The sequence below is a fragment of the Narcine bancroftii genome, chromosome 4, assembly GCF_036971445.1.
Source record: "Narcine bancroftii isolate sNarBan1 chromosome 4, sNarBan1.hap1, whole genome shotgun sequence".
NCBI lineage: Eukaryota > Metazoa > Chordata > Chondrichthyes > Torpediniformes > Narcinidae > Narcine > Narcine bancroftii.
Window position 1 is genome coordinate 171833285 of NC_091472.1, and position 26514 is coordinate 171859798.

The following is a 26514-nucleotide window of genomic DNA, read 5'->3' on the forward strand; positions in this document are numbered from 1 at the left end:
GGTATTGGGCAACTGTTGTTTGAGATTCCCTGCTGGCAGTGGCTACCTTGTGTGGGTATCAGGCGAAGACAGGGCCTGGGTTCAAGATACTGCCAATTTGGCTCCATTGCGCGAGCCACCCTTCTCTCCAGCGGCTCTGTCCGCACTGCCAGCTGCCTCAGGAAAGCAGTCAACAGATGAAGGAACCTATTCCACCCCTCCCTTGCTCTCCTTTTCTGCCTCCCGAACAGCAGAAGAAATGCAAATGTAAAAACACGCACTGCCAGATTCAAGGACAGTTTCTATCTTGTTATTGGACCATAGAGTGGACCTCCCATCGGTAAAATGATGCGCTCTTTCTCTGTAACACAATACTCTGAGCTTTTGTTTTATTTTTGACTACCTGCTGTACTCAAGGACAGGGTGACCTGTCTGGAAAACATGCAAAACATGTTTTTCCACTATCTCCATACACATGACAACAAACTTTTCAATAGCTGCAAAAAAGAAAGGTGCTCAGTATTCCATGTGTTCTGAGACAGCCCCTGTCACCCACCTAACCCTTCAGCCGCAGGTTTCCTGGCAGCTCAGCCAGGACTATTCCATAGATGCCTCTGATCCATACAAAGTCCATAACCTATAACAGTCACTAACAAGAGGCAAAGCCATGTCTGTATCAGAGAGCAAGCTTTGTAAACCACTGACTGTTCTTTTGCAAATTGAAACATTTTGCTATGGAAAAAATAGATACCAGCATCTTGACAAAGAAAACCACTGTGTGACTCAGGGATGGTCAATTAACAATGTTTGAAATCTGGCCCCATAACCCTTGACCTCCCCTGTGACCCAACCCCAGCTCTTGAATGCACAGATTACAGCTCCATCCTCTGTCGCCACATCTGTCGCTACGACTTAAAAATTTAGGCATGCAGCCATGGCAACCTGATTGGAGCTGTCTATCATTGCGATGTGTTAACAGCAGGCAGGTCATATTTCCTCAAGCTCGAAATGAGCAGCAAGCACACAAGCAGATCCACGCAAGCATGTTAAGCACACACATGCACATGGACATGTGTACAGGGGTTGGGGGGGGGGGAGGAAGCGAAAACCTGTTCCAAATTGTAGGAGAAATCATTTGTGGTACTTTGACATAAAGATGGGTCACTTCTGCGGGTGGCCCAGATATGTTCTACCAGTGGGCTCCTCTTAAAGTCCTACCTACTGCTATTTTGGAGATGTTTCCTGCAAATTAAGGTCCCACCAATAATAAAAATAAATGGTGCAGCTGTTCCTTTTTGTCTTGGAGGAGGCTGGAATGACCACAGGAAGAAAAGTCCTTTCCTTTGTTGCTACGTGAACTAAGGATCAGCCTGGTATCTGATGCCAAGTCTCTAATGGGGCTTGAACTCATCACCTTTTGACTTGATGGTGGGTTCAAAATGAGGCTTAGTACTAACATTTCCCACGTCAACCTCTTGTGTCCAGTCTCTCCTTTACTCTTTTCATCTTTTGGCATTGCCCCTGACTGGGCTCATCTTCCCCTCTCTCTTCCCTCTTACTTTTCCTAAATGCTGCCCACTCCCCCTGTAAAACAGCAAAAAAAAAACCCACCCAGCACAAGCCCACGCATCTGTACTGAACATGATGCCCTATTCACACTAAAATGCTACTGCTTCCACATGATAGACATTTTCCACCCCCCTTCTTGTCCAGGTGTCCATACAAGCCTCTTGTATGCTACTATTGTATCTGCTTCCACCACCACTCTTGGGACCCTGTTCCAGTCACCCACTACTCTGTAAAAGTATTTGCCCTTCTCTCATAAACCTCCCCCTCCTCACCTCCACTGTGAAATTTTTACCCTGGGGAAATTATTCTAACTGTTCACCCTATCAGGGCCTCGCATGTTGTAAACCTCTATCAGGTCTCTCCTCAGCCTCCCTCGCACTAGAGAAAAGCAACCAAAGTGTGTCCAACCTCTCTCCATAACTCATACCCTCCAATTGAGTCAATGTCCCAGTCAGTCTTTTCCAAAGCCTCCATCTACTTCCTGTAATGGTGACCAGAATTGCTCGCACACTGCCATGCAGAAGGACTTGGGCATGCTTGTGCATGAATCACAAAAGGTTTGGTTTGCACATGCAGCAGGTTATCAAGAAGGCAAATGGAATGTTGGCCTTCATTGCGAGAGCAGGGAGGTTATGCTGCATCCGTACAGGGTACTGGTGAGGCTGCATCTGGTATACTGTGTGGAGGGATGTACTGGCTTTGCAGGCGGTGCAGAGGAGGACAGAGATGAGGGGGTTAGCCTATGAGGAGTGATTGAGTCGACTAGAGCTGTGCTCACTTGAATTCAGAACAATGGCTCTTCAATTCACATACCACTTTAAGTAATCCCTATGTATTGGTGCTCTGTGATTAGTAAGGGATTCTTAAGGTGGTATGTGGGTGGAAAGAAAAAGTTTGAAAATCACTATTTTAATCTTATTTAATTGACTCTTTAGGTGCAAGGAAATGGGCCAATGACAATTTTTCTCAAGCAAAATATTTCAGTAACAATTGAGTCTAGAGCAGTAATTCTCAACCTTCCCACTCACACACCACCTTAAGCAATCCCATACTAATCAAAGAGCACCTGTGGCATAGAGAATACTTAGTGATGGGTGAGTGGAAAGAAAAGGGTTGAGAACCACTGATTTAGAAGAATGAGAGGGGTTCTGATAGAAACATATAAAATTGAGAAACATACTATCCACAACACCTCCAACTCTGATATCATCTGCAAACTTGGTTGTGGTAGGTAAGTTGTCTCCATTGGTGGGGGAGACCAGAACTAAGGGACGTAGCCTCAAGATCCAGGGTAGAATGGAGATGAGGTGGAAATGCTTTTCTCACAGAGTGATAAATCCATGAAATTCACTGCCCATTGAAGCAGTGGAGGTGACCTCAGTAAATATATTTAAGGCAAGGTTGGATAGATTTTTACATAGTAAGGGAATTCAGGGATATGGGATAAAGACAGGGAGGTGGAGATGAGTCGATCATCAGATCAGGCATGGCCACATTGAATGGTGGAGCAGGCTTGACGGGCCAGATGGCCGACTCCTGCTCCCATTTCTTATATATTCCAAGTGTAGCCAAACCAAAGTTTTGATCAGATGCTACATGACTTCCTTACTTTTACACTCAGTGCCCCACCCAATAAAGTGCATCTGCCAGGAGGTAAGTGAGGTGGATTTGAACAGAGGGTGAGCACTAGGAATTGTGACCAGGTAGCCTCTGGATGGTTTGTAATCCAACATGGGCAATAATACAACGTGGGAACAGGCCATTTTAAATTAATGAACCTTAAATTCCCATCATTACCCTCCAGATCCCACCACTCACCTGCATACCAGCGGTCAATTAACCAGCCCACAATGACTAACCTGCTGAGTATTAAACTTACAATATTTAAGTTATTTTCAAATGAAGGCGTTATCGTCCTTTCTCAGGGTGGACTTGGCTGCTGTAGTTCCCAGTGATCCCAGAAGGCCTCCTGTGAACTGGTGCTCGCTCTCCATGGACACCCAGGTCAGAGTTACTCTCTGCTGCTTAGGCAGATCCCCTGGTCCTGTGAATGACCACCTTGACCACAGCCAGGGACAGACCCTCCCCTCGAAGAACTCTGAGCAGTTGCTTCCAGCGCTCAATATGGGATCTTCCCAACCTCTCATGCATGGATCCTGTGACCCTGTTCTTTGAGGGTGTTCACTATTTACATGGGAGCAGGTCTCCAGGAACCTACGCCCCCCACCAGGAGAGATTCGTGTGTTAAGAAGGAGGATCATGTTGAGATTAGTAAAGATGAAATGCTGGATCTTCTCAACAATATTAGAATTGATAAGTTCCCTGGGCCAGAAGAGACATACCCCAGGTTGCTATAGTAGGGAAGAGATAGCTGGGCATTGGCAATGACTTTTGAGTCTTCCTTGGCCACCGAGGAGGAGCCGGAGGATTGTTTAAAAAGGGAAATGGGGAGATTCCATGGAATTATAGATCATTGAGTCTTACATCAGTGGTGTGCAACCTATTGGAGAGGATTTTTAGGACAGGATTTATCTGTATTTGGAGAAGTACAGTCTACTCGGGGATAACTAGCATGGCTTTGTGAGGGGGAAGGTCATGCCTCACGAGCCTAATCGAGTTTTTTGAGCAAGTAGCAAAAGAAATTGATGAAGGTTGGGCAATTAATCTGGTGTTTATGGATTTTACTAAGGCATTTGACCGTGTGCCCCATGGGAGACTCATAGAAAGTCACGAAATCCATGGAACATTGGCTGTGTGGATACAGAATTAGCTACCCTGTAGAAAGTGGATGGGAAGTATTCTACATGGAGGTCGGTGTCCAGTGAAGTTCTGCAGGTATCTGTTCTGGGACCCCTGTTCTTTGTGATTTTTATAAATGATCTGGATGAAAAAGTAGAGGGATGGGTCTGTAAGTTTGCAGATGATATAAGAGTTGGAGGTGTTGTGGATAGTGTTGAAGGTTGTCATAGGTTACAACAGATAATAGACAAGGTGCAGAGATGGGCAGAAAAGTGGCAGATGGGGTTCAATTCAGTTAAATGTGAGGTGATGCATTTTGGAAGGTCAAACTTGAAGGCAGGGTACATGATTAATGGTCGGATACAACAGTGTGGAGAAACCGAGAACAGAGTGACCTTGGGGTCTAAATCTGTACATCTCTTAAGGTCGCCGCACAAGTTGATAGGACAGTTAAGAAGACAAATGGTATGCTGGACTTCATTAATATAGGGATTGAGTTCAGAGTCGTGAGGTCATGTTGCAGGTGTATAAATCTCTGGTGAGACCACACTTAGAATACTGTGTTCAGTTCTGGTCACCTCATTACAGGAAAAATGGAGAGGGTGCAGAGCAGATTTGCCAGGATTCTGCCTGGATTGGAAATGGTCTTAATGAGGCAAGGTTAGCAGAGCTGGGACTTTTCTCTTTGGAGCAAAGAAGAATGGGAGGAGACTTAATAGACATCTACAAGACTCTGAGAGGCATAGATAAGGTAGGCAGTAAGCACTTTTTTTCCCAGGGCGGAAATAGCTAACACCAGAGGGTGTCTTTACAAAGTGAAAGGAGGAAAGTTTAGGGGAGACATTAGGGTTGTAGATGCCTGGAATGCATTGGTGGGGATGGTAGTGGAGGCTAGAACAATCGGAGTGTGTCAGAGACTGTTAGGCACATAAATGAAAGAAAAATAGAAGGTTATGAGATAGTATGTTTGGTAAATATATATGGGTCATCACAACATTGTGGGCCTATGGGCCTGTACTGTGCTGTAATGTTTCATGTTCTAACCCTGGATATTGTTTAACAAAAAGCGGCTAGTTGGGACAAGGGAGTCAGATCTACAGCACTGTATTATTTATGGAAACAGAACTGCGGCTGAATTATTGATGGTGACAACTCAGCAGGTGTGGCGAGAGCAGGGGTATGATTACTGCCACTCAGCAACTTGGTGGGCCTCCTAGTGGTGGGAGGAGGTGTCAGTGGCCCTCTTCACACTAATGCCTGATCCTAGTGTGAGACCATCCCTGTAGAGGTGGGGATGTGACTGACCCTGTCTCCTGCATCCTATCACCCTGGCGTCCTTAACTGGCGCACCAAACCAACCCCTACTCCCTGGAGAGATGTAACTTTCGTCACACAAGCCAGGCTCCAGGTCCAGGTTTCCTCACCTCCTCTGCGCCAGTTCACACCGCTCCCTTCTCTGCCCTGGTGCCCCCCTTGCTCTGCCTCATTACACTGCAGTCACCTTGAGTGTGTGCCTCGACGCTTGGTCGACCTCAGAGGCACCACTGCAGTCTTCCACAAGTGATGTCCGCAAACAGTAAAACTTCCAGCTTGGACCATTGAATGGTGAACAGAAGTGGGAATTCTTTGAATCTTCAAATCAGAATTTATTGTCATGAACATGTCACAAAATTTGTTGTTTTGCGGCAGCATCACATTTATATAAACCACATTTCAAAATAAATAGTGCAAGATAAAGACAAAGTGAGGTAGTGGTCTGTGGTTCATTGTTCATTCAGGAATCTGAGGGCAGAGGGGAAGAAACCGCTCGTCTTCAGGCTCCTGCACCTCCTTCCCGATTGTAGCAGAGTGAAGAGGGCCTGGGCTGGGTGATGGGGTGACAAACACCACCACAGAAATCGCACAAGGGGAATCGTTAGGGGAGTTATTTGGAAGCAAATGGGTAATAGTGTTTTAAATTCTGGAAATCCAGAACAAAATATCTGGTCGTTGAGCTGAATGGTTAACTCTCTCTCCCCGAGTAAATTTCTCATGTTTCATATTTTCGCCTCTTGTTACGTGGGATCTGAGGTCAATAACAATTCGAGATATCCTCTGGGAACATTGGGCTGGGAAGAGTTCACCCCTTCTTTCCTGCCCTACATAATCACAGGATTGTGGTTAATTGTTGTGACTGGCTATCAGGGTTGGTGGAGGCCTGGTTGAGAGATGATCTTCGAGATGTATCTTTACCATTGCTACATAAAGGACACTGTTTGACCTGCAGAGCTTCTCCAGCATTTGTCTGTTTTAGTTCAACCATGGTGTCTACAGAATTTTGTGATTTACCTCTTAACTCCAAGATGGTGCCTTTCATAGAACCCGTCCGTGGTCGACTTGTGGGGCAGGAGTTGTTGATTTCCATTGACCCTTGTGGATCCCCTACTTCCTCTTCACTGAGCTCTGCCGTGTCCTCACCACAGGAGCTCCAACCCAGCACAAAATTCACGCCAACTGCCTATAATTTAGGGACATTGGTCTGCCATCTTCATGGCTGGCACATCAAGGCAACCATAAAGAAGGTACACCAATGCCTCTAATTTGTAACAAGTCTGAGGAGACTCAGCATGTGATCGAATACTCTATTGAACTTATCCAGCTGTACTGGGGAAAGTATGCTGACAGGAAACTCAGGAACATAGAGGAGTTCAGAACGAGGCAAACCTTTCCAAGTCCGTCACGGGCTCCAACCTCCCACCTATTGCAAAAGTCTATGCGAGGCATTGCCTCAAGAAGGCAGCTGACATAAAGGACTCCCTTCCTCCTAGTCGCAGCCTCTTCTCACTCCTACCTTCAGGCAGAAGAGACAAAAGCCTGAATCCAGCACCTCCAGGTTCAAGAACAGTTTTGATCCAAGAGCTGTCAGGCTTTTGGACTTCCCTGTCCTGCCCCAGCCCTGACCATGAACTCCTCTGTAACAACCAACTATTGAAACACACCTTTTTCTTGCACTACCTGTAAATATGAATATTTATCTATCTTTCCTGTTATTTTATTAATTATTTTCCAATCTTGGCCTATTGTCGTAATTTAATTTACCCTATTGGAGTTGGTGTATCTTGTGGCTGCAGCAGTAAGAATTTTGTGCATCTGTGTGAATTTGTATAATGACAATAAACTCATCATATAAAGTATCCTCAGTAACAAGTGCAAATAAGCAGTCGGGTAAATAACGGTCAGGACTGGGCCCTGCGGTGCATGAGGAGACCTCCGTCCATTATTGAAACAAACATCTATGAGGGGCACAGAACGGTAAATGTCAAAATGTTTCCCAGCACTTTGACTCTCTTGAACAAGGGGTATAGTTACAAGTTTAGTGGGCGCTCGCTTAAAACTGAATTGTATAGAAACATGTTCTCACAGGAGTGGGGAGGGGTGGTGGGGAACGAATCTCTGGAACTCTTTTTAAATTGACAACACGGTAGAGCCAATTCCGGCCATTTAAATAGGTGCCACTCAATTACACCCAAATTAACCTACAACCCCGCACATTTTGAACAGTGGGAGGAAACCTACAAAGACGCAAGGAGGACTTGCAAACTCCTTACAGACAGCGTGGGATTCTAATCTGGCCTGCTGGCGCTGTTTCAGCGTTGCGCTAACCAGGGCTGCCTTTCTCTGACACTGAGGCTTATGGAGGATGGCTCAGTGGGTGGGGGGAGAGAGTCGATATGTTGGGGAGAGGAGGACCATGGGGAAGCTGGCTCAGAAGGGAAAATGCAAAACACAGAAGTACTGGAGAAACTCAGCAGGTCATGCAGCATCCCTAGGAAGTAAAGGCTCTTACCTGATGAAGGGCCCAGGCCCAAAATGTTGGTTACCCTTGATCTGCTGAGTTTCTCCAGTGTGTTTTATGCATTGCACTCCATCCCAGTGCCTGCAGACTTTTCTGCTGAAGAGAAATTGAAAGCCAGGGCATAGTCGTGTCGAACTGGTGGGGCAGGTCAGAAGAGCCAAATGGCCTCCTCCTTCTCCTCTGATTTTCTTGGGTAAACAGTGAGAAGCCCAATTGACTTGGTGGGTCGGGCAGCATCCGTGGGCAGAGGTGGTCAGTCGTCGTTTTGGGTCAGGGCCCTGCATCAAGACTAGTTGGCTACCCCTCCCCACAGATTTGCCTGTCCCACACTGTCCTTCCACTGTACCATATACCATTGGTTTGCGCAGGAGTCGGCGATCTGCAGCTCTTGTGCTTCATGTCTGTTTGTGTCCTTATTCCTTGGCAAGCCCCATCCTACCCCCAGCTAAGTAGCTGCTTGATTTCTGGGCTGAGACATGCTCTTTAAACCGCCTCGCATCTGTCTTTCAGGCTTTGGCTTCGTGACCTTTGAGAGTGAGGACATTGTGGAGAAGGTCTGCGAGATCCACTTCCACGAAATCAACAACAAGATGGTGAGTGGGGGAGTGTTGTCTCAGGGGAGGATGGGGTGGCCGTGTGAGGTGTATATATTGGCGCGGTGGGGGAGGGGGTTCACATCCCATTGGATAGGCCGGGGGCTCCCAGCGCCTGTCATGAATTATAGAACATGAGTCCCCTGAGACAGGAGCAGCAAAGGGCAGTGACTGAGCTGTTTACCTCGTACAGGTGGAGTGTAAGAAAGCACAGCCTAAGGAAGTGATGTCGCCAACTGGCACTGCCAGGGGCCGCTCTCGAGTGATGCCCTATGGGATGGATGCCTTCATGCTGGGGATCGGGATGCTGGGTAAGGGTTACAGGTCACTCACCCAGTATTTCACCTCTGTGGTTAAACGCTGCATCTCATCCCTTCTCTCTCCATCTCACCCTCCCAACAGCCTCTCATTCCCCTCTCTGTCTCCCTCTCATTTCACCCATCACTCTTCTTCCTCCCCTCTCTTTTCCTTCTGTCCCGACCTTCCTCTGTCACTTTCCTCCTGTCTCCCCATCCCCTGCTGACCCCTCCCCTCCTGACTCTTTCTCCTCCCTCTTCCCCCACCAGCTTCTCTCCGCGGCCTCCGAAAAGTAGCTTAGATATCAGTAGAAGTATAAATCAGGAATTAAGAGTGGCATGTCAAAGTGGTAGCAATACAGTAGTTATGGGAGACTTTAACATGAAGGTGGACTGGGATAATCAGATGGGGGCAGGAGCACAAGAGACTGAGTTTATTGAATGTCTACGAGATACTTTCTTGGAGCAGCTAGTGGAGGAACCTACCAGGGGGAAGTCGATTCTGGACTTGGTGCTGTGCAGTGACGCAGAATTAATAAGTGGCCTCGATGTAGGGGAGCCATTAGGGAATAGTGACCATGGTATGGTTACTTTTGAGCTGCAATTAGAAAGGGAAAAAGAAAGGAAGTCGGAAGCATCTGTACTGCAGTTAAATAAAGGGGATTATGCAGCTATGAGGGAGGAGCTAGCCAAAATAAAATGGAAAGATACACTAGCTGGGAGGACAACTGGGGAAAAATGGCAGGTATTTTTGGACATTTTTCACAGGTTTCAGGACAAATTTATTCCAAAGTGGAGGAAAGGCTCTAGGAGATGCAAATGGCAGCCGTGGCTAACTAATGAAATCAAGTGTAATATCAAATCCAAAGGGAGTAAGTATAGGATAGCGAAGCGGAGTGGGAAGTTAGAGGATTGAGAAACCTTCAAAGAGCATCAGAGGGTAACTAAGAAAGTCATAAGAGAGGGGAAAATGAAGTACAAGAGGAAATTAGCAAATAATATAATGGAGGATAGCAAAAGCTTTTTTAAATATGTGAAGAGGAAGAAATTGGTTCAGTCTAAAATTGGTCCATTAAGAATGGAAAAAGGTGAAATTATTACCAGAAACAAGGAGATGGCTGAGGAATTTAACAAATACTTTGCAACTGTCTTCACCAAGGAGGATATAGGTTATGGTCAGTTAGTGGGTAGTGGTCATGTGGTATCAAGAGACTTGGGGAACTTTCCTGGGGAAGTAGGGGATCTAATGGATATCCGGATCCAGAAACAAGAGGTTGTGAGTAAATTGTTGGGACTGAGGGCTGATAAATTCCCAGGGCCTGATGGGCTGCATCCCAGGGTGCTTAAAGAAGTTGCTATGGAAATTGTGGAAGCACTGGTCGACATTTTCCAAAGTTCCATAGATTCGGGGGAGGTCCCTGAGGATTGGAGAGTGGCTGATGTGGTGCCGATTTTTAAGAATGGAGGGAGGGAGAAAACGGGAAATTATAGACTCAGGCTGGTCAGCCTGACTTCGGTGGTGGGGAAGATATTGGAGTCTATCATAAAAGGAGTAATAGCAGAACACTTAGGCAGAAATAATAGTATAAGGGCAAGTCAGCATGGATTCCTTAAGGGTAAGTCATGCTTGACTAACCTTCTGGAATTTTTCAAGGATGTGACAAAGAGGGTGGACTTGGGAGAGCAGTGGATGTGGTGTATTTGGACTTCCAGAAGGCCTTTGATAAGGTACCGCACGGGAGACTAGTGGGCAAGATCAGGGAGCATGGTATTGGAGGTAAGGTGCTGACATGGATAGGAAATTGGTTAAGAAATAAGGAAACAAAGGGTTGGGGTAAGCGGGTCTTTTTCAGGATGGCAGGATGTGACGAGTGGAGTGCCGCTGGGATCGGAATTGGGTCCTCAGTTGTTTGTAATTTATGTAAATGATTTGGATGAGGGGATTATTAATAACTTGAGCAAATTTGCAGATGACACGAAACTGGGTGGCGGTGTGGGGTGTGAGGAGGATGTCAGGAAAAGGCAGAGGGACTTGGACAGGTTGGGGGAGTAGGCTGCTGAATGGAAGATGACGTTCAATGTAAGCAAATGTGAGGTTATCCATTTTGGGGGCAATAATAGGAAAGCTGAGTATTATTTAAATGGAGACAAGCTAGGGAGTGGGGAGGAGCAAATGGATCTGGGAGTACTTGTTCACCGGTCACTGAAGACTAGCATGCAGGTTCAGAAAGCTGTGAAGAAGGCTAATGACATGTTGGCTTTCATAAAGAGGGGATTGGAGTATAGGAACAGAGACGCCCTTCTGCAGTTGTACAGGGCCCTGGTGGGACCCCACCTGGAGTATTGCATCCAGTTCTGGTCTCCAATTTTGAGGAAGGACATACTAGCTATAGAGGGTGTGCAGCGCAGATTTACAAGGTTAGTTCCAGGGATGGCGGGGTTGACATATGCTGAAAGGCTAGAAAAACTGGACTTGTATCCGATGGAGTTTAGAAGGATGAGGGGGGACATGATTGGGGTATACAAAATTATCAGGGGGATAGACAGGGTGAAGTCGGATTACTTGTTCCCAATGATGGGGGAGACGAGGACTAGAGGGCATAGTTTAAGAATACAGGGTAGGCCCTTTAGGACGGAGATGAGAAAACATTTTTTTACCCAGAGAAGTGTGAATCTGTGGAATGCTCTGCCACAGAGGGTGGTAGAGGCAGATTCGCTGATTATGTTCAAAAGAGAGTTAGATAAGACTCTAGTGGGCAAAAGAGTTAAGGGTTATGGGGATAAGGCTGGAAAGGGGTACTGATGGTAGTGATCAGCCATGATCTGTAAAATGGTGGTGCTGGCTCGACGGGCCGAAGGGCCTACTGCAGCTCCTATTGTCTATTGTCTATTGTCTTCCCACCCTCTCTCTACCCACACCCCATCTGCCTCTCTCCTTGTACCCCCCCACCCCCTCGCGTTCTCCCGATCTTCTGGTTTCTCCCAGTTAGGTTCTGAACAGTTGGTGCTGGAGTGCGGTTCATGTCAGTGCGCACTTTAGAGGTTGGTTCTGAGTTGTCTTCCTCTCTCTCTCTGCCCCTCTCACAGGGTATCCAGGATTCCAGGCTGCCTCCTATGCAAGCCGTGGCTACACAGGACTTGCACCCGGCTACACTTACCAGTTTCCCGGTATGTTCGAGAATCTTGACTGTGTGCCAGCAGGTTAATCCCCTCGACCTTGCCCCCTTCATCTCAGGAAATGTATTTCGCGGTTATAAAGCTGTGCTTTCTGCCTTACCTCTTCCCGTGGTTCGTTGCCCCTCTCCAGGACCATTACTGTTGCCTCCAGCCACCACACTCCCGTCTTCAGCTGGTAGAGCAGGACAATCTGGGGTGCAGACGTCGCAGTGGCCGCCGTCGATGTTGCTGCAGGACTGGCCCACAGGAGGTGAGCTGCAGATATGGATGGGCAAGGGGGTTGTCTCTGCTGTGAGTTCCTTCTCCCCACCTGCTGCGACATCCCTACCTCCACCACTAAGGTCCATCTCACAAGGAAAAAAATAAAACAGCGCATGAGAAGTAGGATCAGGGGTCGGCCATCCTGCCCCATGATTTTGCTCAACCATTCACTGAGATTATAGCTGACTTGGCTGTGGACTCAGCTCTGTTTACCCGGCTGTTCCTCATAACCCTTAACTCCCCGACTATGAAAAATCTCCCCAATTGTGTCATAAATAGTCTCTACTGCCTGAACTACAGCTTTAAGCATCCGGCTACTTACCATAGCACAAATTCCCGGTATTTTCTACTTCCCATTTGGAGCCTGTGTCTCCAATGCATTGGGGAGGATTTCCTCAGAGAGTATGGTACCGTGAGTAAAAGTTGACTTTGATCCTTTCATTGGTTGCATCTTAATAAAATGACAGGCACTCCCCAGGGAACGGACTGAGGCACTGTTTTAACCTTCACACCAACCCTTTTATAATTTCAAACACCAGTTTCCCAAATGTTTCCCATCGCTCCTAAATGGCTCTAGTTTATTTAAAGCGGGAAGGGCGAGGCAATTTAATGGCATTGGTTCAGGTAATATCCACCACTGTCTGCAAGGGGTCTGTACTTTCTCCCTTGTCTGCATGGGTTTCCTCTTTATGTTCCAGTTTCCTTGCGCATTCCAAAGCTGTATGGGCTAAGTGAGTTAATAGTCACACAGGTGTATTTGCATGGCATGGGCTCATGGGTTGGAAGGGCCTGTTTCCATACTTTCTCTCAAAGTCATACTCCTGCCTCCTGCCACTTATCAGCTCATCACACCATTTTGTAATCAACTCTGCCGATTGACCAAGAAGAGTTGGGAGAAGAGTTGCTGCTAGGATATCTGAAGTTCAGATATTGTTTCATTTTTGTATAAAATGTGAGAGTAATGTGCATGGATTTCCACTGGGTGGCACTATGGTCACAACTTGAGTGGTTCCACCTCTGTCAACCTGAGATGTGATTGGCCATCCATACCACTGGGTGGCCCTGTAGTCATAAGCTGTAGAGAGGATTACCTCCACAACACTGGGTGGCACGACGGCAATATAATGTACATCTTGTGGTCACGGTGTGATGTACTATGCCATCGTCACTTTGTGTGATGTACTATCCCGTGGTCACTGCGTGTGGTGTACTATCCCGTGGTCACTGCGTGTGATGTACTATCCCGTGGTCACTGCGTGTGATGTATCATCCTGTGGTCACTGCGTGTGATGTATCATCCCGTGGTCACTGTGCGTATTGTATCGTGCCACCCCGCGGTCACTGTGTGTATTGTGACGTGCCGCCCCGTGGTCACCGTGTGTAATGTGCTGCCCTCTTGTGTCCGGGCTCTCTCCTGTCGTGCTCCCTCATGATCCTATATGTTTTAATAAGATCACCCCTTCATTCTTCTAAGCACTTAAGAACCCACATTTCTTGCCTCACTCAGCAGGGCAATCCTTTCCTTCCAGGAATTAGTTCCTGCCACCATTGAAGTTTACCCGGCTGTTCCTCATAACCCTTAACTCCCCGACTATGAAAAATCTCCCCAATTGTGTCATAAATAGTCTCTACTGCCTGAACTACAGCTTTAAGCATCCGGCTACTTACCATAGCACAAATTCCCGGTATTTTCTACTTCCCATTTGGAGCCTGTGTCTCCAATGCATTGGGGAGGATTTCCTCAGAGAGTATGGTACCGTGAGTAAAAGTTGACTTTGATCCTTTCATTGGTTGCATCTTAATAAAATGACAGGCACTCCCCAGGGAATGGACTGAGGCACTGTTTTAACCTTCACACCAACCCTTTTATAATTTGACTTTGAACAGCTAGGTAAACTTTAATGGTGGCAGGAACTAATTCCTGGAAGGAAAGGATTTCCCTGCTGTGTGAGGCAAGAAATGTGGGTTCTTAAGTGCTTAGAAGAATGAAGGGGTGATCTTATTAAAACATATAGGATCATGAGGGTACCTTGACTCCTGCTACCTTGTAACAGATAGGATTGTTTTCAGGAAAATGTTAGCGCCCCAGCCGTCAGTGCTAAATATTGCTTTCCAGGTCTGGGTGTCTGGGCAACCCACCAAATGGACTTCCATGTAACCACTGCCACACAACCCCTTGGAGGCCGTATCTGGAGTACTTTATGGGATTGTGGATTTGGGAATGGAAGGGGAGTGCCATTAGGGGGAAACGGTCCGTGGTAATTTATCGTTCCTGGGCGTGGCGCTGACTTCTCTCTCTTGCCCTCTTCTCCCCCAGCGATTCCCCTCACTGCGTACGGACCAATGGCAGCAGCTGCTGCAGCGGCTGTGGTTCGCGGGACAGGTAAGGGAACTCGATGGGGACCCCAGGCTGACAGATCTGTCCCATCCCCATCACCCCGTTCCTCCCTTTGCTCCAGAATGAGAATGAACTTACCGTAATACCCACAAGTACTATGTACATCTATCTACAATCCTTCTGCAACAAAATTACTTTATTTTAAAAAAAACCTCCGATAATATACATTAAATAACTTCCAGAAAGAGAAAATAAATATCAAAGTTAATAAACATTCACAATTACAGTAGTGCACGAAAAAAATTAAGTGGTCTTCCAGTAGTGCCTTCAGGTCTTTTTGTAGTGTAGCCAGCTATGGTTGGGATAACAAGGGACTCCCCCATACTACCTCCTCTCTGGAATTCCCATCCTCTATCCAGCATCTCCTTTGCTCAGGAATCGTCCTCCTCTCCCACCCCCTTTCGGTATTTGAACAGCTCCAAGCTGTCTCCCTCCAGCCCCACCCTCTTCCCACCAAGAAACCATTCCCCTCTCCAAGACCCTTATCTGGAATTGGCTCCCAAGCAACTCTCTTCCTCTGGAATCTCACCCCCTATCTCCCTCCACCACCATTCGCCCATCTCCAGAATCACCTCCAATATCTCTCTCTCCCCCCCCCCCCCTTCTTAAATTTCTTCCCTGCTCTCTGGTACCTTGCCCTGGCCCTGAGATCTCTCTGACATCTTCCCCTGGCCTCGAGATCTCTCTGACATCTTCCCCTGGCCCAGAGGTCTCTCTGGTACCTTCCCCTGGCCCCGAGGTCAATCAGAAATCAGTGAGGACAGGGAAGTGGTCAGGATCAGAGGTCAGTAAGTAGTTGGTGTGGTTGGATACCAGTAATTAATATTGAGTTTGTTTTTGTGATTGGGGGTCAAAAGTCAGTAAGTGGTTTGTGGGGTCAGTCATCAGTGGGGTTGGAGGTCATTAAGTACTTAGGTTTGGGTTGGAGTAAAAATGCACAGTAAATGCTGGAGGAACTCAGCTGGTCTCACAGCGTCCATAGGAGGTAAAGATTATATTACCAACATTTCGGGCTTGAGTCCTCCTTCAAGGGGTAACCAAAGAACAGAAGGTGTCTGAAGAATGCCAAGAGGGAGGGAGAGGAGTCCAGACCCAACATAAGGAGTTAATTGGATATGATGAGAGGAAAAGTGAGAATTGATTTTGGCTCTGTGAAGGAGGGGAAAAAGGTCAGTGAGTGGTCAATGGGGTTGGAGGTCAGTAAGTAGTTAAGTTTGGGTTTGAAGTCTGCAGGGTTTGGTCAGTCATCAACAGCTGGTCTACGTGAGCTGCGCTGGACGCTCCACTGATGGCTTTTTTTACCCATCAGGTTCTACCCCAACCCGCACCGGCGGATTCCTTGGCACCACCAGCCCAGGCCCAATGGCAGACCTGTATGGAGCAGCTAACCAGGACTCCGGGGTCAGCAGTTACATCAGTGCAGCCAGCCCCGCACCAAGCACTGGATTTGGCCACAGTCTGGGGGTAAGTTTCGGACAATCCTCAGGAATGGTTTGGGACTAGGGCAGGGTCTCCTGACATGTCCCTTCCACCCTTTTCTCTGCTGTGAAAACATTCAGTGACTGTTTCATCGTATTCTGAGCAGAGAATTCCTGAGACACAAGTCCTCTGAGTTGGGGGAGTGGGGAGAGAAATGGTGATGTCCTTGCATTAAATGGGTGGCCCTGTATTTATAACCAGTAACCACCCCTCCCCCCCCAAGTTCTGGATATCCTACAAGAGGAAACATCCTTTCCACACTCTGCTGTAAAGAATCCTTGAGATTTTAAATGTTTCAGTGTTGAAAGATTTAAAAGTTTCTGATTGAAATTCTGGTGGATCCTGTCCAGCCAGTCACACTGTTCTGCATTAGTCAAGATGTCATTTCAGGTTTAGCCAAGAACATCTAGAGCGGTGTACCACCCACAAATAAGGAGACAAAAATCATGTACGAGGTGCCCCAGGTACAGTCTCAGCAGTCCTTTGAACAGTAAAATCCCTGTGATCTGGAATTCAAGCAACTGGCAAAAAAAAAAATTGTGTAAAAATATATAGGCAAAAAAAGTTTTTAAAATTGTCACTCCCCCCACCCCCCCCAAGCACCGGTGGTCAGTTTGCCGATCATGCGTGGCATAGCACACGGTCTCAAATTCATTTAACCAGCATCTACCCATCCCCATAGGTGCCGGATACCGGAGGTATTTCTGTATAACCCAAGCAAAATCTCCCTATTTTTAGTTTAGTTCTCCCACCCTCCCCCACCGCCAAATAGTTTTTTAAATTGTTGCAGCCTGAATGCCACCCTTCTGTGAGTCTGGGACATTTGGCTTCTCAATTTAAATAATGCACTCGCTCCCCCTCCAAATGAACAATTTTGCATATTCCCATATCCTGCTTCAAGAAAGCACAGAACTGCTAGAGGCACTCAGCAGGTCAGACCGCATCCATGGGGAGAAATGGTCTGAACGTTTTGGGTTGAAATCCTCTCTCAGTCCTAAGGCAGGATTTCATGTGACATTTCACATATTCTGCACCTTGATAAGGGGTTTTAACCTGAAACGTTGCCTGACCATTTCTACCCAAGGATTCTGAGTTTCTCTATGCCTGTGTCCGTCAGCCACCGAGTGCGACACACTGTGCCCGTGTCTGTCAGCCACCGAGTGTGTCACACTGTGCCCGTGTCCGTCAGCCACCGAGTGCGACACTCTGTGCCCGTGTCCGTCAGCCACCGAGTGCAACACACTGTGCCTGTGTCCGTCAGCCCCGAGTGCGACACACTGTGCCTGTGTCCGTCAGCCACCAAGTGCGACACACTGTGCCCGTGTCCGTCAGCCACCGAGTGCGACACACTGTGCCCATGTCCGTCAGCCACCGAGTGCGACACACTGTGCCCGTGTCCGTCAGCCACCGAGTGCAACACACTGTGCCCGTGTCCGTCAGCCACCGAGTGCGACACACTGTGTCCGTCAGCCACCGAGTGCGTGGGAGAGGAGGGCGAGAGAGAAGGTGGTTGGAGAGGGGGCGAGAGTAAGTGGGGAAAAAGGTGGTGAGGGAGTTAGATGGAGAGAGAAAAAGAGGGGGAGAGGGGGCGAGAATGAGTGCAGGGGGGTAGTCTTTGTGACAGGCCTCAGATACCCAATGCCCTGCTCTCGCTCTGTCTGTTTCAGGGCCCCTTGATTGCCACAGCGTTCACAAACGGTTACCACTAAGGCGGAGGCCTGCAGATCTGGAAAAGGAGGTGAGCCCACGGTTTGGAGGGTGGGTGGAAGTGGGGTGGCTTTTGAGTGAAATGTGGTTTGTTTTTGGAAGCAGCTCAATTCTTTGGATTCAGCAGGGGTCTGGACCTGGGCACCACCCTCTCTCAATTCAGCGAGGGTGGTGGCTCAAACACCACCCTCTCTTGACACCACTGTTCATTGCTGGTGGACCTGCAGCACCCACCTTCTGCTCCCTCATCTCCACAAGATTGGGTTAGAGAGCAGGAGGAGGAAATGAATGATAGTAGCAGCACCCTCCCACCCATCTCGGCAATTTCTGTGTCCGTTCCTCGCCTGCCAAGGGTGTAGGTGAAGGGGTCCGGGTGATGCGCTGGGTTGACATTGGTGTCCGCACCTTCCAGAGCTGGTCAAGGGGTGAAAACCATCTCATTTGTGTTCAAGGAGTGAACATTGAACTCTAAAGTGACTGTATAGAATGCCCCCCTCTCTGTTGAGGCGCGTGGGGGAGAGAGATAGTGCCTCAGTCTATCCCCACCCCGGCTTTTTCTTATTCCATGGAAGTGTGCTTATCTGGAGGATGCTTTACAAATGTTAATTTTCTCCCTGTTCTGCCAACTGGGGATTGGAAATGAATGCTCCCAGACCCCAGAGAAGTAGCTGTGCTCCCCCCCCAGGGGATTCAGCTTCTTTCTTCCCCCCTGAGGGGAGCTTTATCTTACTTCATGGCACCCCATTTTGGGACCATCAGGTGTAGTTGGATTGTGACCTTCTAGCCCCGGGGTGGGGTGGGGTGGGGGGGTGAGGAAGAAGGTCACGGGTGAAGCCACTGAAACTATTTGTAATGGGCAGCATTGCCTCCCTCCATGCAGGTCTATGCAGGGCACAGAGCTCACTGGAGCCCTGGCTCTCTCTGAGACCAAAGACGTAGCATGCTCAATCCTGGCCGCTGTCCACAGTGGAGTTTGCATATTTCCCTTGTTACTGTCCTCCAGTGGCGGGGGGTGAACAGCCATTTTAAAAAAATTTAGATATGGTAATAAGCCCTTTTGGCCCACGAGCCCATGCCGCCCAAATACTTTTATAGCGGTGGGAGGAAACCAGAGCCCCCTGGAGAAAACCCACACAAATATGGAGAGAGCGTACAAACTCTCGAACCCCAGACTCTGGAGCTGTAACAGCATTGCGCTGTGCTAACCGTGCCTCCCCACTCTTATTGCAGTTGATTGCCCACTCTGAATGGCCCCTGCTGTGTAAATGTGTGGGAGAAGAAGTGGCTGGGGTATGCGAGAGAAGATAGGTTGGAGGGAAGTAGATGGGAGAATGGGATCTTTGTCAGAACCAGGACCTGTTCGGGTGGAAATGATAACTCCCTAACGGCAGCTTCCCCTGTTTCTCTTGCCCCCAGGGCCTGGCCTGCGAGCATGCAGAGGGGATGTGGGTATTGGTGGAGCTCAGGCAACTTTGATCAATTTACTGCACACACTGACTTACTACCATTAACCCACCTCCAACCACCCCATCTCACCACCTGAAGAAAACATCTCACTCCTTCACTAACATTTAAAGTTTACGCTTCTTCATCTCTTTCTGATTTTTTTATTTATTTTATTTTATTTTTTTTAGCTTTATGATCGATCAGTTTTAAGCCGTGTCTTTCTGTTGTTGTTGCTTATTTTAAAATGTTTAGATACCTTCGTTTTAAGATGAGAGTTTTGTGATTGTATTAGAGAATTTTGGCTGAGGACATTTTGCTTCATGATTTTGACCGTTTTCTTTTTGCCAGATTTTGTTTTTAATGATTAAGAGCTAAAGAGGGTAATGTAAAACACTCCAAAAGAAAATGAAATCTTGTCTAAATACAATTTATTTTGATATTCTTTGTAAATGTCATCTATTAACACTGAATTCCAGTTATCATGGAACAAAAAAAACATCTGCAGGACAAAAATGTATATTTTGGTAAAAAAAAACACTATGAATCATAAAAGTATTTTTTTCTGAAATTGGATAAAACGTTTCTGTAAAATATGTAAATAGAACAAGCTGGATTTGTATTTGCCTTCTGCACAAAAGGTTCATTTTTTTGAGTACGGTAGTATTTTTAAGTAAAAGGTAGGTTCCAGGCCCCTACACATCCTGAGACTTAGAATACTGTAGTTGATTTTCAGCCGATTCTGTAGTTGATGTTGTTATGGGGCTAATTTACTGTAGAATTGCTTTTTATTCTCCGACTTCTCATTTGAATGAAGGATATTGGTTAAAGAAAAGGAAAATGACCGGTATGTCAAGGGGTCATGAAGCTGCTAAAGACAAAAAGATCCATGTGTAATCTGCATATCTATAAAGATTGTGTAGGTCAGGCCTGGCCTCCACGTTTGACCCCAGTTTGAGAAAGAATGGCCGTTGTTATAGCTACTACTGTTTTACCTCGGCTGGTCGCTTCCACAAAGCTGTCAACTCTCCCGCTTTTTAAAGGGTATCCTGTAGTCTTCAGTCCTGGCTGGGTTGGTCTTGTTTCTGTTTCTTTGTAAACTGCCTTCAAATCCAGTGCAGTGGCAGCATGCATCCTAACTGACAGTGCCCCAAGCGCGGAGGGGAATTCGGCAAGGTCTTGGCTCCAGCGGCTGACCTTCAAAGACAGGGAGTCAAGCAGAGTCGTACACTGCTCGCCACCAAAGTGGCGAACCCGCTTGTAGAATGGGACCTTCTCTTCTCCCCTCCTCTTGCGCCTGCCCCAGATTGTCACCCCCACTCACACCCCCATCCCCTTTCCAGGCTGACAGGATGATGGGGGGGGGCAAGGAGTTGATGCCTGTGTGAAGACCAAGTCCCTGCTGGCCATCAGTTTAAAGTGACTTAGGCAGAAAGTCCCGGAGCACCTTCAGGTGCTGCTGGAAGAGGGAGGGTCCCCTGAGCAACAGCAAGTGGAGAGCGATTGGCAGAACCTTTTGTTTTAAAGGAGGAGGAATGACGTTGATCCAACAAGAGACTCCTCGCCACCTGCAGGGTCTAACAACATGTTTAATGTACGACATAATCACAGATGGAATATGTCATCTTGACTTATTGTAAAATACTTTTTTAATTAATGTGTTTTAGAGGGAGAATGAAATGAAAGGTCCAGGAGCTGAATCATTTTTTTTAAAGATTAAGGCCAGTGTAGCGCTTACAGTCAAAAGAAAATAACAAAACAGAAATCTGTTTTTTTTTTAAACAAAGACAATTTGAGGGCATTTAAATGCTGCAATTCTCTGTCAGTTTATTCCAGGGCCATTTCTGGCCCCGTGTCAGTGAAGAGACTGACAGATCTATCTGTGGAGAGTTGCTAGCTTTGCTCGTGATTTTAAATGAAAAACACTACTGGAGAAGCAAACACTTGTTTGCCACAGCAATAAATGGTATTTGTGAAAATGCATCAAGGGGAGCAATTTTTTTTCTGATTTCTATTTTTCTCTTCTAGATGAAGTGGTGTTTGGTAAATAATGTCTCGCTCCCCCATGTATTGTATTGCCAGTCAGGAGTTTTTGCTTTTTAATCCTTTTTATGTTTGTCAATTTTTTTTTTTGCCAGTAAGTTATTGCAATCTGAGAAATGTCATCTCTGGCTCTGTAACCCTTTTTCAGATTTCATTTAAAATTCCTAATAAATTATTTGAAACTTTCTGTGTGCCTCCTCTCCTTCTGTTGCCCTTCTGCCCCTCTCTTTTGCACAGGCTCGGGTCTGAAATCAGTGAACTGGCCAGAACCGGTGAAGAAAGTTCTTCGACTGGAGACATTATTTCTGTTCCTCTTTCCACAGATCCTGCCTGACTTGCTGAGTGTTTCCAGCATTTTCTGTTTTTTTTTAAATTTCAGATATGCAGCAGCTGCAGGTTTGGGGTTTCAAGAACTTCCTTGTGCTCTGTTCCCTGACTGGGACTGCACTGACCCTTGATGGTGGACTGACAAGACCTGGAGCATGGGGAAATCAAGCGTCTTCATTCCCAGAATTGTCAGACTCAATGCCGCTCTGCTCAAACCAGGGATTTTTTAAATTTAATTCAAGGTCCCTTTATTGTCGTGTACATAAACACACAACTTTTTTTCCCTCTTGTTTGCACGTGAAGACACACAGAGACACGGCACTGGTCCAGTGCCCAATGAAGAAGGGAATGAGAAGCAAACGACTGTACCTTCAGAGACATCAAGGATTTCCCAGTGGCCATCCACTTCAATTCCACACCCCACAGCCACACTGACCCCATGTTGGAGTAATAAAACCTTGTATTCTGTCTTGGCAGGCTCCAACCAGATGGTTTCAAATGTTGACTTCCCCCTCCCACAGTCTCTCTCTCTCAGCTCCCACCCCTTCTCTTCCTTCTATCGGACAGAGAACATCTTTCCTAGCCCTATGTCCTCTCACTCTATCATTACTCAGCTTCTTTCTCTTCTACCCTCCCGCCTATATCCACCTCATACCTGTTGGCCTTTGTTCCTCGCTGCACCTTTTGATTCGAGGGTCTGCCTGATTTTCAGCATCCCCGACGAAGTGCTCACGGTTGAAATGCCGACCGCCCTATTATTTCTGATACTTGCTGACTTTCCCTCGCATGTTTGTGTGCTGGCCACCAGAGACACAGTGTGACAGTGGATCCTGCCACCTCCTTTGACACCGCTGCTGCCTGCGCTCCTGTACCATTCACAGCCACGCGACCTCCTGTCTGGTCTAGCGGTGAACCTGAGCTTCAGGCATCCAAGTCACCCAATTTGGCCCCTGGTTCTGAATCCTTCAATTTGATCGGCGTCAGCACCAGGGGCCCCTCTGGGAACCCTGCTTGGCACACTCACAAATCCTGCTCATGATACCTGGTTCCCATGAGCCAGTCCCAGCAGCCTGCTATTGGTCTGTGACCTTCAGCTACCGACCTCCTCGCTGGTTGCTGCTGTTGTCCCCTACCCCGTACAACACAGTCCCAGGTTTCTTCTCCGTTGGTTGGTGTTGTGCTCTAGTGCCCTGCCTTGCTGCACTTATCCCCCAGAGCCCGCAATCATCATGTTCTGGGTTGCCAAGCATGGGCACCGTCATCTTGGGCACACATCTCTGTGAGTCTTCAATTTTAAAAGAAACACCGCAAGCCCTGTTTTACCGGTGGTTTAAACCTGTATGGGGCCTGCTATAACATTCAGGCAGTAGGGTCCTGTGGAACAATGCTGTAAGACACATTTGCCACATCTGCACCAGTGGCAGCCCTGCTGTTACTGTCGCCATTTTGCAACAGCAGACGTGCGAGGTTCAGCAGTTATTTTTGGCTGCAACTGAATAGACTTGTCAATGGGGATGTTCACTTAACCTATTCCTACATGCCACAGTCGGACAAATGCCCATTGGTTGCCACGTTTGTACTCCAAGTGCCCTGTGCTGATGAGCTCTGAAAGCCCAATGCACACACTCTTGCACATATACTTTCACAGCGCACACGTGCTTTCTCTGAGCAAAGGCCTCTGATCCATAAATCAGTCTTTGTGTGGCACCACACAGCTCCTGGTAAAAATGGGCCCAACATTAAGGACGGCCTGCTGGTAAAACTTGAAAGGATTGGTTCACTAACTTCAGCCCTCCCGGGAGGAGAACTCCAGGATCAGCTTCCCTTGAACATTCTTCACAGTGCAGCAGCTGAAAGGAGATAAACAGGGGAGGCTGCAGACACTGTGATTGTACTGCAATATGCAAAACTGGTGGAGAAACTCAGCAGTTCATGCAGTGTCCATCGGAACCAACAATTTGGGCCCGAAATCTTCAAGGTATGAGCGGAAAGGATATGTACATAATGTGGTATAATAAATTCCATGCAGTGCGAGGGAGGGCCACATGGTTAGAGATGTTTTGAGACAAAGGCCTGGAGGTGTGCAGTATGAAATCCTCCATGTCCGCTGGTTCTCCCTTGTCTAACCTTCCACTTACATCAGCAAACACTGGTACCTCAAACACAATTTTCCTTTCAGAAATTCATGTCAGATTTAATTGACCCTGTTGGGAATTTTCTATGTTCCCTATGACCACATCCTTTCTAAAGGCACTTTCAGGTGGCCAATTGCCTCACTTGTTAAGCCGCATATTTTGGCAATATGCGGCTGTTGAGAGGCCACGTGAATGCGCAGGAGGTGCCTGTGAGGTGAACTTTGTAACTCTCCTCTGAGAGGGATAATCGCCGCAGCACAGTGACCACCCCAGCTATCTGAATGCTCCTCTCCCAGCTGCCCCTTCCCCCGCGCAGGATGTCATCGGGGGGACTGCAGGGCTGGGGCGGTCAGCGGGGTAGTAATGGGCTGGAGCGACCGGTGGTGAGCATGGGGCTGGGAACTCTGGGATACTGCGTCCGTGCTTTCCTCCGTCAAGGCTCGAACACGCTGATGTTAAGCTTGTTAACGGTGCTCGTCAGGTACCGGCATTGTTTCGGCCAGCTCGTACTCCCCCGCCGGCCGCCCCAGCCCCCATCTCTCCCGCCGGGGGGGGGGGGGGGGGGAGCAGAGCAATCCCACATGGGATGACCCTGCGCTGATAGCCTGCGCTTGCTGTCCCACCTGACAGCCAGCCATCCTAACTTAACAGCCCAAGGTACAGGAGCTGGAGTGTGCTCAGATGCGCATCCTAGTGCAGCACTGTACTTTAGCGCTGCCACCTGAATGGCAAATCAAAGGGCTGCTTTCTCTTCTTCAGGCACATTCTTAGCAGAGAATCCACCTGAAGAACCCTTAATAGACTCAAATATCTTTGTTCTTAAGGGTAAGGAGAGATTAAAAACTAGAGGGCATGGGTTACAGGTGCAAGGGAAAAATTTTAAAGGGAACTTCACACAGAAAGGGAGCGTGGAATGAGCTGTTAGCTGAGGTGAATGCAGACTCGATTTTAACATTTAAGAAAAATTTGGACAGGTACATGGATGGGAGGGATATGTACTGGGTGCAGGTCAGTGGAACTAGGCAGAATAATAGTTTGGCACAGACTAGAAGGGCTGAATGGCATGTTTCTGTGTTGTGATGTTCTATGGTTCTAAAATAGTGGGGTCACATTTCCTTTCCTCCAATCTGCTAAACTGTTCCATGATCTATTTTGGCGCATGCATATGCTCATGTGGGGGTGGATTATTCCACGTTTCACATTGCTGGCAGAAGAGAATCCTCCATTTTATTTAGAGATTATGTTGTTCTGGACGCTAACCAATAAAGGAAGCAGCCAGCATTTCACCTGTCAAGCCCGTTCCAAATGAGATCATCTCCCATTCTTCCAAATTTGAGAGTGTGGGCTCATTATTCAGCGAGCAACCAAATGAAACCAGGAAAGAGTCTTAAGTGTTTTTTAAAACAATAATGTGGAAAATCTGAAAATTTTAACATAATTACTTTGTGGTTTACACTGCACGCCTTAAGTTCCTGTATACGTTAGTCCCAGTACTTTTACGTGGAGCAACATGGCCTGAGTCATCAAATGGACAGCGGATTCAGGAGGTAAGTTTTGCAGTATGATTTAGACTGCAGGCTTCCCCCACGTGCAAGGACTGGCAGTGCCATTACTCGGCCCGCCATTTCCGCCTGCAATGCCAATTTCACTTCTGGTCCGGCCACCAGCTCGCACCATTGCAGGGTGCTCACCTCGGGCACCGCCATCTTCCTCCACTCAACTTCCCCCCCGCACCAAAGGCGTCGCGTCCGCCCACAATGACGGTATCACCTCTGGCTTCACTTCCGGTTGGGTTGCCCATCCACACTGAGGCCACGTGCATCCGCCAGCCCCCGACGCCACAACTCACTCACCTCGCAGATAGGACAATGTGGTCAACGATCATACACCTGACTTGCCCCATGCCCCAGAAGGAAACCCCATCGGGAGCAGCGACTCGGTCCCCGAGATGGTCTTGGTGTCCACCATGCTAAAGAAGGGCATTCTCCACAGACGTAGGTGCTCGATGATAGACATCCCTGTCAGTGGCAAGATAATAAAATGCCTGTTTGATAGCGGCAGTACTGAGAGCTTTTTGCACCCGAATGTGACCCGGACACTGAAATTAAAATCCCACAAACTTCTCTATCGTCTTCGCTACCCAGGACCACTCTACCATAGCACTCGGGCGCTACTCAGCAGATCTGACAGTGGGTGGGGAAACGTATCAAGGGTTCAGGGTCCTGGTCATGCCTGAGCTCTGTACCTGCCCAAACTCCCCACCATGGGTACCCTTGGCACACTTAGGATTAACTGGGAGCAGAACTCCTTCCTCCACCTCTCCAGAGGACCCCACTCATGGACCAGACCCGCCCAACCACCCCCTCGCTGCCAGATACCACACCACCACCAGGCCTAGCCGCCCCTCAGGCAACCCTTCACTTGCCGATCTTTGACCAGGAGCTGACCTTGTGATGGTTTCAGAGGCACAGATGGCCACCAGACTGCCTGAACTTGGGAGCTACAACCCAGAACCGTTCCACAACTTCCCCTT

The 26514-nt window shown here is 47.7% G+C and overlaps 1 protein-coding gene across 13 annotated transcripts in view; it reads left to right on the top strand.

Moving 5' to 3' along the window:
* Positions 1–26514, top strand: part of LOC138761221 (RNA-binding protein Musashi homolog 1-like) — a 185342-nt gene that overhangs the window by 141525 nt on the left and 17303 nt on the right. For 6 of the 13 annotated variants that reach the window (XM_069932991.1, XM_069932999.1, XM_069933000.1 and 3 more), the window contains 8 exons: positions 8633–8715; positions 8909–9026; positions 12099–12179; positions 12319–12438; positions 14767–14832; positions 16157–16311; positions 17994–18064; positions 19450–21706. In XM_069932991.1, the coding sequence (XP_069789092.1) occupies positions 8633–8715; positions 8909–9026; positions 12099–12179; positions 12319–12438; positions 14767–14832; positions 16157–16311; positions 17994–18035 (665 nt within the window). In that variant the 3' untranslated portion in view covers positions 18036–18064; positions 19450–21706. The other 7 variants (XM_069932994.1, XM_069932993.1, XM_069932992.1 and 4 more) reach the window with 7 other exon arrangements.